Here is a 15,930-nt window from a genome sequence, read left to right on the forward strand (position 1 = left end):
AAAGAAAAACAGTTTACGTGACGTAAAGCACATAAGTAAAACTGGAGCATGTGTGGGCTAGTATGAATATGTGTATGCAATGCATGCAGAGGATATACGGTGCAATGTACAGAGAATGTTCCTGTCTTTCCAAGCACAACCAGATTGAGAGAGGGAGCGCGCACGCACGAGAGAGCGGAGGACCAGCCCCTTCTCTAGCTACTCTGAGACCACGTGGTTTCTTCTTTGCAAACAAAAAAAATTAGTAAATTCGACTCGGTTTTAGAGGCGGTGCCATCGCCAAGCGGTAGGATCTGTGTGACAGTGCAGGGTACAGCTTTAGGTTGAGGGGCAGCGAGAGGAAAGAATTTCTCCCGATACCGCTATATACTCGTACCACTATTCCATCGTAACAAACATCAGCTTAATTCAAACTGTTATCATTTCTACACCGTGCTGGGAATTCGCGAAGGTTGCTACAGTGAAGAATATTTACCACTCGCCTGCAGGACTTAATCAGACTACAACGTTACTGTTAGTCGAACTTTCCCCATTTTATTTTGGATTGTCTTGCAGTTTGATTTTTTATTTTTTTTGTCCTCCACGTTTTTAATTCCAACCGGCTGACATTTACATGATTTTCTAATCTGCGGGTATCCTAGTCCTTTTTCAAAATTAAGAGCGTTTTTACGGAAAGTTTTATTTTCATTTCTATTTTTGGGGGGGAGCGTTACAGTTTTTCACGATGAACAAGCTATACATTGGAAATCTCAATGAAAACGTGACCGCAGAAGACTTGGTTAAAACCTTTGAAGATTACAAGATTCCATACTCTGGACAGTTTCTCATGAAAACTGGCTATGCGTTTGTTGATTGCCCGGACGACCAATGGGCAATGAAAGCGATTGAAACATTTTCTGGTGAGTAAATTGATTTTAATGGGCCTTTCACCGGTTTGCTTCTTCGCCGGTTTTCTTTAATGACTTACTCCCTGGCTGTTTATAATTCAAATTCTAATGTTTTACTAAAGATTTCGGGATTGTTGTGAAAGTGAATCAATGCTTCTACTTTTTGCCATGTAAGTCATGGCAATGTAAGGCTCTGTAGTGCAAATGTGCCTGAGATAGTTAACTTTTTAAGTGTATAGTGTTTGCAGACACTGAAAACATTCATGCACACTTACTTACTTTGCTCTGGCAGGTTTAAAACGTGCATTGTATTCTACTTTGATAAATATCGGTACATTTGGCGTCATTGTGGTTGTAAGCTGTAGGACGTAGTTCTCCTAAACTCAGTCTTTAGGTTTAGTCCAACCTACCCGGCACAGCTATAGAATCAGGTCTCACCCCTCCCCCTTTTGGCTAATAGGCCAGTGGAGCTAAAATGAAACATGTTTCGTGTAGCCCCTATTGAGTTAACAGGCACAATACCGAGGGATACCTTCATGTCTTTATTATATCCGACCATATAGCATTCTTATATGCTTACTTCAACAATGCAATTTCACTGCATCTGTCCTACTGACCACAAAATATGTCTCTCCTCGCTTCTCCACATATGTAGCATGTGACGTGTGCTCTATATAGCACGAAGGTCGCCATGCCGATAAGGATCCAGTTAAAACTATCAACCCCATGAAGTCACGGTCAAGATTAATTCATCTTCAGCTGTTCTTTTCATCGCTATATACCTCAACTAGACACGAACAACAAATAATACACTACACATAAGGATTCTGTCATATAGCTGACTTAAATAGTTTATAGCCCTGAGCAGTGAACCTTGAAAGCGTCCTAAGAATTTTGCCAATCAACCAGTGCCAGCTAAAAATTAAAATACTACTTTTTAATAACACGTAGGCCTAACCTTTGCAACCCCCACCTCGAAAGCTCGTTTAGACCACTCGTAAAGCAAGTTATACAGTCAAAATAAAGTATAACAAAGCATATATATAAATATTAAAGGCACACATTTAATCTGTTAATGCAATGTAAGTTTTAAAGTTGACTTTGATTATGAGGGCCATTTAAGTAAGCTGGTGGCATAATTTGTTAGTGGGGGTTAAAAAAAAAATAAATAATGAAAAAAATAATTTGTTTCCTTTTTCCAGGTAAAGTGGAACTTCACGGCAAACGAATTGAGGTCGAACATTCTGTCCCTAAAAAGCAGAGGTATTTGCTTTTTTCATAATTCAACAATTGTTTGCGTACTGTATGTAAAAGCTTAATGTATATGTCGTGGCGGTGGTACAAATATGTGTACTATGCCACTAGTATCTCGCTGTGTGCTTAAATTGTGGATCTGTTTGGTTGAAACAGTTAAGTTGTTGTTACTTTTTAAGAGTCTAGCTCTTTATATACGAATATTCTTTGTTTTTCTTCACGTGATGGATGTTATAGTACTTGGATGTTCAAGTGGCATATGCTCTTAGCATTACACCACGTGCTGTTACATTCATAGTTACTACAGCGCTATATAGCACGTCTCCTACGTTAGCCATGTACGTGTGTATTTGTCAAACATGTAACAACGCTGGTCTCCGTGTCATTTCAATCACTTGTTCCCTGTTGATTAGGCCTTGGCCTACTGCAAGGCCTAGGCCTCGGTGCTTGCTTGATTCGTTTAAACAGTCCATGCTACACAGATTTAGTTTGCTAGCCCGCTGTGGTTTAAAAGCTGCTATTACTTTAGAACACCATCGTTGTTGGTACATTTGTACGGATATTTAAAGGGTAGACTTTGTAGGGAACGCCGCTTCAGGTCAGCGCAGGAGAAACAAAGCGTAGCCTATATGTGTATATATAGCTGTGTTCCTAAAACTGTACAGTTTTAAAGAATTGTTGGCTAAATTAAAAAATTTATCCGCATTTCTGCGATGGTTATGAGTAAATCTCAATATCTGAGTGTAACTTTTGTTGTTTGAAATTAAAATTATCTTCAGAAATATATTTATTTGTGCTCTGGGAGTTTGCATGGCGCGCAGAAGACTGTTTATGTGGAACAAAAAGGGTCTCCCCCTTCGTCCCCACCCAACTCTACTCTCCTTCTTACCTCTTTACACCCTAAACGAATTTTTCTTAAACGTCCGAGCTTCACCTGTTAACCTGGTGTATAATTCGCTGGTATAGTGTTTCAAAATGCTGCGTCCTGTGAAGACAATAATTTGTTGGTAAATAATATTATTAAATCATTAGCAGTTAATATGTTTAATTCGTTTTTATCATATAGGCTATGTTTGAATAAATGTGTGGTGGGTACAGTTTATAAATTTACGTCGCTTTCTCAACAGTTGAACCAGCGCTTTGTTTGTGTCCCCCTGGTTTACGCACTTTAGCTATAAATCTGTTTACTGTTGACAGGCGTGTTGTGAGGACGTATACTATGCTTTGCAAAAGTCCTGATATTACACTATATGTATAATATAGCAGTTTTTGATTTTTGTATATGTGTGATGCACATGCATAACGTGTCTTCAAACGTATATGCTGATAAAGCGGACTTTTTAAAATAATTTTTGATTTTAAATAATTAATGATAGTGTAACGGATAAATGTTTTAAATAGACTTCAGTGGCATACGTTGTGATTATTGCTGAGAGGCCAACGTTACACTGATAGTATGACACGTGGTCGCCATTAGTGTGAAGAGTAACCAACGTCAGCAATTGAGAAAATGGCGTACAATGTAACCCTCTGTCGAAGGCTCCATTTGAAAGCACTGGGGCATTAATATGAATGGGTGGGAATACATATTTGCGTATTCATTTGATAGCGCCATGTAAAACAATGTACTAATCCGTGAGCTGACCCTCAATATAATTGCTAGGTGATATATTTTTAGTTAAAACTCGTTTTGCTCGTAAACTCGCATATTTTGCCATTTACGTTTATACTTAAGGGACTTTTTTTCTCCCTGTGTGTGTATGATAATTTTAGAATTCGTATAGTCTGCTCTAGTGAGACGCTGTGTGGTTCTTTTGATTTAAAAATTCCAAGTAACCAGAACACATGCATGCACACACAAACAACGAGAGTTGTGGAAAATGAATTAGAAATGTTAATTAGAGTGGAACTGTTAGTCGTCGCCATTTTGATAAAGGTCTTTGTGGGGCTGGCCTCTGAGGTGCGGGACTTTAAAAAGCAACGCACACCCCCAGGTCAGCATATATGTCGCGTTGCATTGACCCTTTGTTATGTTGTTTGCTTAGGTGCTGGTGAAATTGTTACTCTGAACAAATCCTTTTTTTTTTCTTTTGGTTACACGTTTTTGCTTACACATTTGTGCATGCACACATTTTCAACTGCTATAAGTTTCATTTGTTGGTTTGGAGAACTGTGAATACAGGATGAGTAACAACATTTGGGGAGGGGTGCAGGGTCAGAGCAGCTCCTTTCGTATTGTGCGCACCCCTTGTGTTTGGTAACATGGGGTCAGTCTTATGTAAGTGCTCATATGTAAAATCAGAAATTTATTTTATTGAAGACATCTTATTGTTGAAAAAAAGCAAATTATACTTGTCAAAACACCAAGGCCACTAATAGCTGGTATTAAGTGCATTTTTATCTGCTTGTTTAAAGTAAGATGCAGGTAAGGTAGTTGTTGGTAAAACTGAAGTTAAATGTGTGCAAAGAATACAGTGAAGACCATAGAGGGTGTAGTGAGTAAGCTATAATGTTTTGTGCATAGAGCTGTGTGGGCGGCTCCATGTCTCACGCCTTGAGTTTCTCCCTGCTTTATGTAATGTTGCATTGGTGTGACGGGGCCATTTGCAATGGCTTGATGGGCCACTTTTGAAGTTCTTAGGCAGAAGAGATTCAGAGACAAGGGGAAGAGCCACACCTTTATGACAATACCGGGTGTTAAAAGTGTAACAATTGCCCTTCCCCCTTCTTCCAAATGCAACTGTCTGCACGTTCCCTTCCCCTTGTAAGCACATACATATCAAGATCTAGAAAGCACCATGGGTTTTGTTGCATTTAAAAAAAATCTCATAGTAAGAGAAAAAGGATGTACATTGACAAATTTTGGCAATGGCAAATTCTTTGTGTACTAAACAATGCCGCAGAGAAGTAATGCAAGAGACCAATATGGTGCAATTTCATAAATCGCTGACATAGAACTGCAAAAGAAATGTGTATTGTAAATTAACTAATAAAACTTAAAAGGTTAGTTCACCCAAAAATTGAATTTCTGTCATTTCAAGTACTCACCCTCATTGTTGTTCCAAACCCGTAAGACCTTCGTTCATCTTCGGAACACAAATTAAGATATTTTTAATGAAATCTGAGAGGTTTTTTATCTCCCATAGAAAGCAACGAAATTACCACATTCAAGGTCCAGAAAAGTAGTAAAGTCATTGTTAAAATAGTCAACCTGACTACAGTGGTTCAACCTTAATGTTATGAAGCGACGAAAATAATTTTAGAATTCCCTGTCAGTCTCCTACGCAGTGCAGTGCTTCCGTGTTCTACGTCAGAACGCAGACTCATTATTGGCCGGCTCCTGCGGCAGCATCACACGCATGCGTCGTGCTGCTCACGTGAACAGCTTCAGCCAATACTGAGTCGGAGTTCGGACGTAAACACGGAAGCACTGCACTGCGTCAACTGCGTAGGAGACTGATAAGGAAGAGGAAAAATTGTTGAATAAAGTCACTATTTTTGTTTTGTTTTTGCATGCAAAAAGTATTCTCGTCGCTTCATAACATTAAGGTTGAACCGCTGTAGTCATATGTGGACTATTTTAACAATGTCTTTACTACTTCTCTGGACCTTGAATGTGGTAATTTTGTGCTTTCTATGGGAGATAAAAAAACCTCTCGGATTTCATCAAAAATATCTTAATTTGTGTTCTGAAGATGAACAAAGGTCTTACGGGTTTGGAATGACATGAGGGTGAGTAATAAATGAGAAATTTCATTTTTGGGTGAACTAACCCTTTTAAACTAGAATAACTGAAAAAGTGAATTATTATTTCCAAAACGGCAGTCTGAAACAATGTAGCTGCTCATTTGATTTTATGTGTATTCGTGAGTAGTAGGAAAAAAATGGTTACTAACCTTCTTCAGGTTTATTGCTATATAGTGATTGGAAAGACCTGTTGAAGTGTGTGTATGTGTAGCGTTGGTTGGTTCTTCCTATTGTCTCACGATAAAACCGTTCAGTAAAACTTCTTTCAAGTGCCTAATTTTGGAGAAAGCTAGAGAACCACATTTACCATGGCCCATGTTTGCTGTCACACCTACTTGAATTAAATTAGAACAAAATGTCTTTAAAAAGAACAAAAAATGGATTGTCTGCTGTCTTTCACTTAGGGAGTGCTGTGAATAACCTGTTTTATGTGGATGTGTTTTTTTTTATTTATTTATTTTTTTTTAAGTAATGCTCCCAGTATCTAACAAATGCTTTGGTTAATTTAACTGGAGCAAAAAACTACAGGCTTACAGCAGGGTATCTTCTCCTTGAAATAATAGCAGTTTTGTAAAAGCAAGGATTTGTGCATTTTAAAGAAGCTACATCTCACCAGACCTTTGCAAAGTGGATTCAGCGAGAAAGGGGAAAAAAAGAAAGCTTTGGATTTGAATTGAATCACAGCGTTTCGCCGGGTAAATAAACGAGCGTGTTGCGATTGCATGCTCAGGCAGTCTGAAGTCACACTTGCCTGCTCTGTCCTCTCTCTCCCTCACTCGTTCTCTGGCTGGGTCCCTCCCTCCTTTTCTCTCTGTCCTTTTCTCTCCATCTCCGCTTGTGATCGTAGTACTACAGAAGGCAGGGGGAGGGGTTTTTACGGAGAAGGAGGTGCGACCAATCAGGGGCCAGGAACACCTGTGTGCAGTTTCTCAGAAGCCGTTGACGGTGCTGCACGCGAGGCAACCTCGTTCTCATTCTTACTCGCTCTCTCTGTCCCCCAGCAGCGTGCTTGCTTGCGTGCTGTTTTTTCCCTTTTCTTTTCCTGGCTTGCACTTATGCTCTGTCTGTGTCTTTCTTTTGCTCTTTCCCTCCCTTTGTCCCTCTGTAGTGCATACGCTGTCTTTCTTTCTGCTGCAAGACATGCATTTTTGATCGATTCCCACATTTGTAGGTTTGCACAACATGCATGCAGGCAAGCAGTCGTGTCAGTTTGGTCATATGACGTCCTACTCGCAGGGCTTGCCTGAGCAGGAAGAGGGAGGAGAGTAGGAAAGAAGAGAGGAGATAAGAAGAGAGGAGGAGAAGAGGGGGTGGGGATTGAGGAGGGAATGCACAGCAGCACTTCCTTGTGGGCTTCCCTTTTTCTGCCGTTATGGAGAGCGATTCTTTCAAAACGGCTGTTGTTTTGAACAGAGAAAAAGGGATGGAGAATGAGGGACAAAGGAAAAAAAATGCTCATGGCACGTACGTAGACATGCTAAAAATGTGAAGGTTATGTGTGCGTTGTGCCTTTAAGAGCACCCCTCCCATTTTAACCCCTTACCAATGTGTCCTCTTCTCTCCCCCTTTCCCTGTTTTGAACCATCTGTGCTGTGTTATTTGAAAAGGATCGAAGTCCCTTTACCTCAGCTTTGGACTATTCATTCAGTAGCACAAGCACGCCCAAGGGCTTTTTTTAGTCAAAAATTAAATAATTTTGTGTAAAGGGGTGAAAATAGGCAATAATAATGAGTGTTTGTATGGAGAGATTTCTCCCAATTAGCATTTTTGATGTAGAGCCTGTGTTGAGGAAGGATGTGGATAGAGTTGGTAAGAGCTGGTTCTCGTTCACTCAAAGGTCAAGGAACTAGTAATGGAGCATAAGAATGTTTTCTCCCTCACTGTCCATTTGACAACATTTGTGACTAGGGCTTCAGAAACCCTCTCTTGGAGATGAATATATTAACAGCAGAGTCTTGCTGTCACAAGGCAGCGTGAACAGGTGGATGGGACTTGGCTTGAAGTTCAAATCATTGGTTGGCGCCATTTTGCAGCATGGCTGCCCAAGTTGCTGTGGGATGGGTTTCAGGGTCTTGCCTGATTCATATTATTTTATTTTATTTTTTTTTTTTTTTTTTACAGCATATTTAAAATGTTGACTTAATTTTGGAACAGAATTTAAGCATTTACATATTTATTTAAATTGTAAACATTGAATACATTTTACTTCAGTAGGAGCAAATAAAAAAATAAAACTGTTGATGTTTCTCCAAAAACTGTGCTATTTGTGCTTCTTTTATAAGGCTTGATGCTCTGGATAAGAAATAGGCCTACTTGCAAATTACTTGAAAAACCTGACTTTTTTTTTTTGGTTTGTCTTGTTTTGAATGTTCAGTTAGCATTGCCGGTAATTCTACAGAAAGGTGCAGTGTGGCATTAAAGAGCAGTCTATATATGCATGGGCATCTGTATTTTTGTTTTTTTGGTGCATGTGTAGGAGAGATGTGAGACTAGGGGTGTTTCCCAAGGGGAAAAAACTTCATGGTGGTTTACCCCTCTGAAGTATGGGCCCCCTGTTTGACCCTGCTCCCTCCCCCCCCAACCAAATGACTCTTTATTTTTCTGTTGAACTGGCCGTTCCGAAGGCGTCGCCATCATAAACACTGGTGAAGGGGGGTGCCCCTTCAACCTAAAATTCTTTACATTTTTCTTCCTCCCCCCTTTTCCCCCCAAAATGGACCAATGAACGTGTATTGAGTGCTTGGGGTCATAGTACACATGATGTTGACACAAGCAACTTGAACTGATTAATATTCATTCAAGTTCTCATTGCATATTTAAATATTTGCTCTGCTTGTTTAAGAGAAAAATAAATGAAGTCTGTTCCAAATTGGTTTTGTTGCACTGTAAATAATGAAGCTATTTTGCACATTGTTCTTCTGCAGGATGTGTGTTAAAATGCCGCTGGCTTAAATTCCTGAGCTATTTGTGCTCCTGATCCTGCTTGGGTAAAACAAACTCATGCACAACAAGCACAGCAATTAAAATGATTATTATTCTACATATTACTATATTTAGATGATATTTTTATATTTAACCTCTCTATATGTTTGAATGATTAGTAAAAAACAAAACAAAACAAAAAAAACCACTGGCTAGCTAGTTGTTGGTTTTCCACTCACTTTGTATGTTTAAAAAAAAACAAAACTTAATTTTAAAATATTAGTTTAACAGCACAATCAAGAAATGTCTTCATCTCTCTTTGAAATGCCATCCCTGACTTATTCATTTGCGCTTTTTGCTATTATATTAAGATACAGATCACCCTAAACAATCATATTTTCCTGAGTATTTTTTTCTCCTGTTACTGAAACATGGTCATACATTTATAGTAGCATTTTTGTGGAATTGCATTATAATAGACGTAAACCTGTCACCATCATAGGATGGGGAAAACTTGGCTTGTGACATTGCTATGTGGCTTCTAATGATTTCTTGTGATGTGATCTTCCAACACTAGAATAAAAAAAAAAACGTTTCTATCATGTATGCTCCTATTAATAGCTTTACTGACCAAGCAAATAATTGTTCCTTGCACATATAATTATAAACTTAGTTAATATCCTATTAGGTTCCGTTTGTTTTTGTACATTGCAGTGTTACGGCAACAGAAAATTATTTAAAAGCTCTTTCTCAGTTTCATTAATAATTCAAAATGAGAAAAATCCTGGAAAATTTAAAAATGGGGATATGAGTCAAGTCCTACAGAATCACATTACTTCTGTATTAATCATCACAAGAACGTTACCACATATTAGAACAAGGAAAATGTAGCTTATTTTTTTTCTTTAGTGATCTTCCCTCTGTCTTTTTACATATAAATAATGTATGCATTTACATAATGTATGTTATAGAGAGTGTGTCAGTAAAACTATATTAATTTGATGCTGACCTGCCATTGCTAGTTGTTCACACCTAATAAACAGAACATTCTGTAAACTGAATTCTACTCCTGAAGTCAGTGTGAAATGAAAATTCACCATCTATTTTGTAAATGCATGTTATTAATATTATTGTGAATGATTCATCCATGTTTCATTTTTTAAAAATGAAGAAAAGAATTACCTCGTAATTTTTAATTCAAATATCATAACTGGATTTTGCAGTGAAATGACAGACTTCTCTCTGGTGGCTTACAGTCACACCAAAATGTATTCAGACACCTTGAACATTTAATTCATTAATACAGTTTATTCACTATAGTTTAAAAAAAAAAAATGGTAATAAAATATGACAAGATCTCAGAGTTAAACTGTCAGAAAAAGTAAATCTTATGTCAGATAACACTTAAGCAAAACATGGTCAGGTCAAAGTGTCTGAATAATTTTTGGTATCAAATTTTTATCAGTTTTACTGGTAGTCCACTGTATGAAGAATTTTTGGGTATAATATGTCACAGTTTACTTTATTTTGCTATCCTCACTTACATAAATGAACTATAGTGTCCTGCACCCACTAGTAAAAATATATCAAAAATGATATCTAGTGTCTGAATAATTTTTGCTTTGACTGTATGCTGAACTTCTCTAATCATTTGGTACGCTTGAACTTCGTAGTTGTGAGTTCAATGCCCACGTCTCAAAATCCAATCAACATCAATGGATAGAACCAAGTTCCCATCCTACATTTTTTTTCTTTTTCTTTTCTTTTGCGATTAAACCATTACACTCGTGTGTACATCACAATACAGAAGAATATATCTCTCGCTACTTCTTTTACATTGCAACTTTAAAGTCTGTTCGCATTGAAATGGAATTAGCCCAATATATTAGTCCATATTCAATCTGTTCCTCCATTAGCCGAAGAATGATTACTGTCTGTGAAAACAGTTATTAGTGAGGTTCATATGCTTTTTTTTTTTTTTTTTTTTTTTTTTTTTTGTAGTTAAGCGCTATTACCATTATTAGAGCAGTCAATTGTTAATCTAAATGAACAGAAGTTTGCAGTTGTGTAATTTTTTCATATTGCTGTTCACCATTAAAAATTCGCCATAGGTGTGGAAGCATGAAAGTAGCAGAGAATCTATGGCTTGTTCACCCTTTTCCCCTTCGTGAGGCCAGTCAACACTGTTCTTCTCTCTCTTTCTTTTTTTTTTTTTTGCTATTTTCTCTCTATATCCCTCTTCCTCCCCCTCCCTCTTTTCCTCCACATTGCAATTCCCTCCTTAGTCCAAATCACTTAAAATGGAGCCTCTAGATCACATGGCCTCATAACAGGCATGTGCTGGTATGGTCATGCTATCCCCCCTTTACACGCATGCATTTTAAAAGCATAGAGAGGGGGAGGGGCTGCCAATACCCCCCTCAGACCTACATGGAGTCATACATTCCCCTTAAAACAGAAACATGCAGGATAGAGAGGATCCTTCTCAGGACAAGGAGAGCCGTGTGTGTGTGTATGTATATGTGACTAATTTTTTCAGATAAGCTGGCTGATAGTACTCTCATTTGGACATTGATGTGATGGTAATTAGAGCAACAGTTCAGTGGACGTTATGAAAATTGGTAACTCAATGCAGTCAAACTGATAATTTCAGTGCAATCAAGCTGTCCATTCAGATATAACTTAATTCAGAGTGTGTTGTGAAATAGAGTTGACCAGGAATTGATTTCAAATTTAAAGAGTCTTCTTGTCCTGTTTTATGGATAATTTGTTGGTATGCCATGCTATTTTCTTGATACAGATAAAAAAAAAAAATGCTGTTCTGTTTTCTAGATTATGTAATATTTTTTTAATGTAGTAGTAGTATAGTGTTTAGGGAAAAAAATTGTGGTCACATGTTGAATTTGTTACTTTGTGTAGCTTATTGTTTGGACTTGTTTTCTTATGACAACGTTGTTTTGATTTCCCCACAGTATCATCTGTGTTTACTCATGAGGCCCCTGTTCTGTGGACTACTGAGCATTCTTTTTTACTTATTTTTTTAACCCTTTTGGGTAGAAAATTACCCCCCCCCCCAAACAAAGCTAGTGAGGACATGGGTAAGAAGAGGATGTTGTCAGTTGCTTCCATGAACAGAGGTTCAGTTTCAGAGTTAGGCGAATTTAAAAAAAAAAAAAAAAAAAAAAAAGGAAATAAAAAGTCAGAGTCTGACGTCATGCTTTGCAAAGAAGAGGGTCCTTCATTTTTAACAAAGGAAGAAACTGTCTTTGAAGTAAAGAATTTATGGTTTCAAGACACACTTGCTAGATTTACTTGTGAAGTGTTTCATAGTTGTGAGTTGTATCGAAAAACAAGTAACCAATTTATTATACATTATTATTTATTAGACAAATTGTTACATTTTATTTAGTGATAAATCAGTGTTTTGGATCCTTATATTTAGAATTTTTTTCTTTAACTTTGCCTGAAATGTATCTACAGTCAAACCAAAAATTATTCAGACATTTTTGATATTTTTGCTATATTTTTACTAGTGGATGCAGGACACTATAGTTCATTTATGTAAGAGAGGATAGCAAATTAAAGTAAACTGTGACACATTATACCCAAAAATTCTTCATACAGTGGACTACCAGTAAAATTGATAAACATTTGGAACCAAAAATTATTCAGATACTTTGACCTGACCATGTTTTGATTAAGTGTTATCTGACATAATTAAGATTGATTTTTTTTTTTTTCTGACACAGTTTAACTCTGAGATCTTGTCATATTTTATTACCATTTTTTTAAACTATAGTGAATAAACTGTATTAATTAATGAAATGTTCAAGGTGTCTGAGTAAATTTTGGTTTGACTGTATAACTACTGTCTCTGTGTATACTGAAAAAAGTATGTGTCAGAGAGAAAATTGCATTTTTTTAGCTCTCAGATTTATGTATTTAAACTGCATTAATAAAATAAAATAAACTTTAAGACAACATTTCAGAGTCCTTCATTTCTTTGCTATTTTGTTTGGTCTTATTTAATTTAATTTTGCTTAGTGTGATGTTTGTTTGTTTGCTTTAATTTAACAAATCTGTGAAATTAATTTAAATTAAACTCAAAATTGTTGCTACCAGGAATTGCAGTACAAAGTTTGAAGTGCACTCCTGTATTTTAAAGTTTTGTTGCTAAAAGTGCCACACATTAAATAATTATGAGCAATAAACATTTTGTGAATTGAAATATTTAATTTGTTGGACGTTAGATTTAATTAAAAAATTAGAACATTTTGATAATGCGAAGTTTGAACAACATTTATAGGAAGATTAACAAAAGTAACCTTTTGAATTTGATAGTCAAATAACTTTATTAAAAGAAACACCTTTTTCTGTCTTGTATGAGAGTATTTTTTTGGTCTTATTTCTTTTAATTCAAATAATTTAGACTTTGAAATTACCTTAAATTTGCAAACAATATCTCTCTGTGTGTATAATAATGCAGGGTTTGTTTGTTCAGTTTATCAAAATGAAGTAAGAAATGTTTCATGCAAAGATTCAGTTTTAGCCATACAAAATGAGAAAGTTATTGTTTTATAGCTACATGATGGCGTTGGCCTCGTATACGTAGTTTACGTATAAACTATGCAAATTTTTCGTTCATTCTATAGCCTACGTAAAATGTGGGATCAAGATAAACTTCTAGAAATACGATGTTGATTATTGTTTGAATGACTTGTCGAATGATCTTTGAATGATCTTGACGAAATAGATGACCATGTGAAAAAAGATATGTTAACGATGCTTTATGCGGGTCCAAAATAATAGGCCTTGGGAAATATATAAAATGTAGCCTATATGTACAAGATAATATCAGACTTTTCCATACTCAGGGCATGTTCATTCACATTTGCTTTAGATATGTAGACTTTGTTACTCCAGTGAGCCAAATTGTGACTTTTGCCAAGAATACGAACTCTCACGTGACAGCTCGCTTATCTAGATTCTTTATGAAGGAATAAATTATTTACAGTCGTATAGCCTAGATAAAAATATTCATGATAATTTCACAATAGAACGAAATCATTTATTTAAAATTATTGCCACGCTTTTTATTGCTGGTTTTATGACCAGAACATGATGGAAACTATTAATTTGCTAATCTTTTTGATAGAGCACGGTAAATCCATAGGCTACTTTAATAACAAGCTGTGTTCGGCACCGAAAGCAATGCAAATCTTAACAAAATCGTTATTAAACCGTGCTGAGTCAGGTGCACTGCATTGTGGCACATATAGCATGGATGCTCGGTTCTGTATAAGAGACAGTTTCTGTTCCGTTACACACCCCCCATTTCCTCGTCAACGTGCTGCTCTCCTCTTCTCGACCAACCCCCTCCGTTCCTCCGGGGTGGGCGGTACAGTGAATGTGCGCGCCGCCTCTTTCACGGCGCTGTAGTACTCTCGAGTAGCCCGGTGACTTTATGAATGAAGGCAGGTCTCCCCCTCACCGCCTGCGAGAAGCTGAAGCCACAGCGCGGCGTGCGTAAAGGGGAGTGATCCAGAGAAGCGCGAGAATCAGCTCGCGAGCGTTTGCTTCTGCTGCACTGCAGGCAGCAATCTAAAGGCAGATCCTCACATTCGACATCATTAGATCGATGTGGCTCCAATAAATGCGCTTGTTAATGCCGTTTAACGCGGAAAACAGTTGCATGAACAAGTAGCTATAGGCTATGCACGCTGATCTGTCATTGCATTTAACAACAGCAGACACAACTGTACATTATAATGTAGTTTCAAATGGGAGGATGGTATTAGTGTGTGATTTCATCAAATAAAAAAGCTGCTTTACAGATAGCCTTTTTTTGTGGTTTTAGGTAGGCTAATTTTTTGAAACTATCATATAAAACGCAATTTTCACATGCACTTCTCTGTTTTAATGCAGTTTTGCAATAAACATGCTTACGACACACCACATTTCGCTCTGTGCTGACATGGATGCTTATCCGGCTCCTATATGTTACCTATAGTTTTCTAGCACATTCTGCGCCTGCCCATGTGACTGCGATTCATTGTGGTAATTGGGCGTTGGCAGTGGAAGATGGCTGAACGTACACATGGTTGAGATGTAAATCCAGGCCTTCGTTATATTCTGAACTAGAATTTCCGGCTGGTTTTGTAGTCTGGTGTGATAGGAGAATCAGATTAGCATATGTGTGTTGCTTCACTTAAACATCATGGCGTACCTGTGCGCACTGGATATATAGGTATTAGAAATATAGCGTAGTTACATGCTTAACCATACATACAACAAAAGACCTTGTCTAGTTAAGAGGCGGGTATGTACGTTTTAGTGTATTATTGTATGCGCTTCGTGATTCACATTTAAAGCATTTGTGTTTATTTTATAAAGATTGTTTTCTCATTTTTGTCTTGATTTAGTTAAAGCCGTCTGGTGTAAAAAAAAAAAAAAAAAATCGTTATAGCTTATTGAGTATGATTTTTAATTTTTTATTTTAACACGCACTTATTCATGCATAATAGCCTACGTGACGAATATTAGATAACCAAAATAATCCTGGCTTCTGTGTTGTACCCTTGATAGTGTTGTTTTCGTCAAGTCTTAGGCCATTTGTCTCGTATGTAAAACATTTTAAGAATTATGCAGTTAATTAATTTTTTATTTATTTGAGATTTTAAAATGTAACCCACATAGTGTATAATTAAATATGAGCCATTAAAAAAAAAGACTGAGAGAACTGCTTTATTAACTTAAGAGCTGCTTTTCAAGTTTATTTTTCCGCCACTGCGAGCGAGTGGCAGTAAATGAAACAGCATGAGACAGAGAAACTTTAAAAAATCAATTAACAAATGTGATTATTTGATTAAATTGAGCATGTGTATTTTCTGAAAGCAGCTCAAAGGTGACTTTTGAGGCTAAACAAGCGTGTTTTGAAGTGCAACCTGCCATTTCATTTCTTCCTGTGCACTTGGTCTCATGAAATGGCGAACATACCAGACGAGGAGAGGGAGGCATAATTTTATACAGATTTTTTTTAGGTAAACAAAATTCAACACTGTAACGTCAGGGTAATTTATATTGTTGATTAGCTTACAAAATCGATTAACTTACAGAAGTC

The 15,930-nt window shown here is 36.9% G+C and overlaps 1 protein-coding gene across 2 annotated transcripts in view; it reads left to right on the forward strand.

The window, feature by feature from the left end:
- Positions 1–234: 234 nt before the first annotated feature.
- The window catches only part of igf2bp1 (insulin-like growth factor 2 mRNA binding protein 1), a 38,386-nt gene continuing 22,690 nt past the window's right edge, over positions 235–15,930 (forward strand). Inside the window, exons 1-2 of one of the 2 annotated variants that reach the window (XM_051887909.1) lie at positions 235–899; positions 2,090–2,150. In XM_051887909.1, the coding sequence (XP_051743869.1) occupies positions 725–899; positions 2,090–2,150 (236 nt within the window). In that variant the 5' untranslated portion in view covers positions 235–724. The remainder of the gene's footprint in view (positions 900–2,089; positions 2,151–15,930) is intronic. The other variant, XM_051887908.1, reaches the window with a different exon arrangement.

This window comes from Ctenopharyngodon idella, chromosome 3 (genome assembly GCF_019924925.1).
Source record: "Ctenopharyngodon idella isolate HZGC_01 chromosome 3, HZGC01, whole genome shotgun sequence".
In the NCBI taxonomy this organism is placed as follows: domain Eukaryota; kingdom Metazoa; phylum Chordata; class Actinopteri; order Cypriniformes; family Xenocyprididae; genus Ctenopharyngodon; species Ctenopharyngodon idella.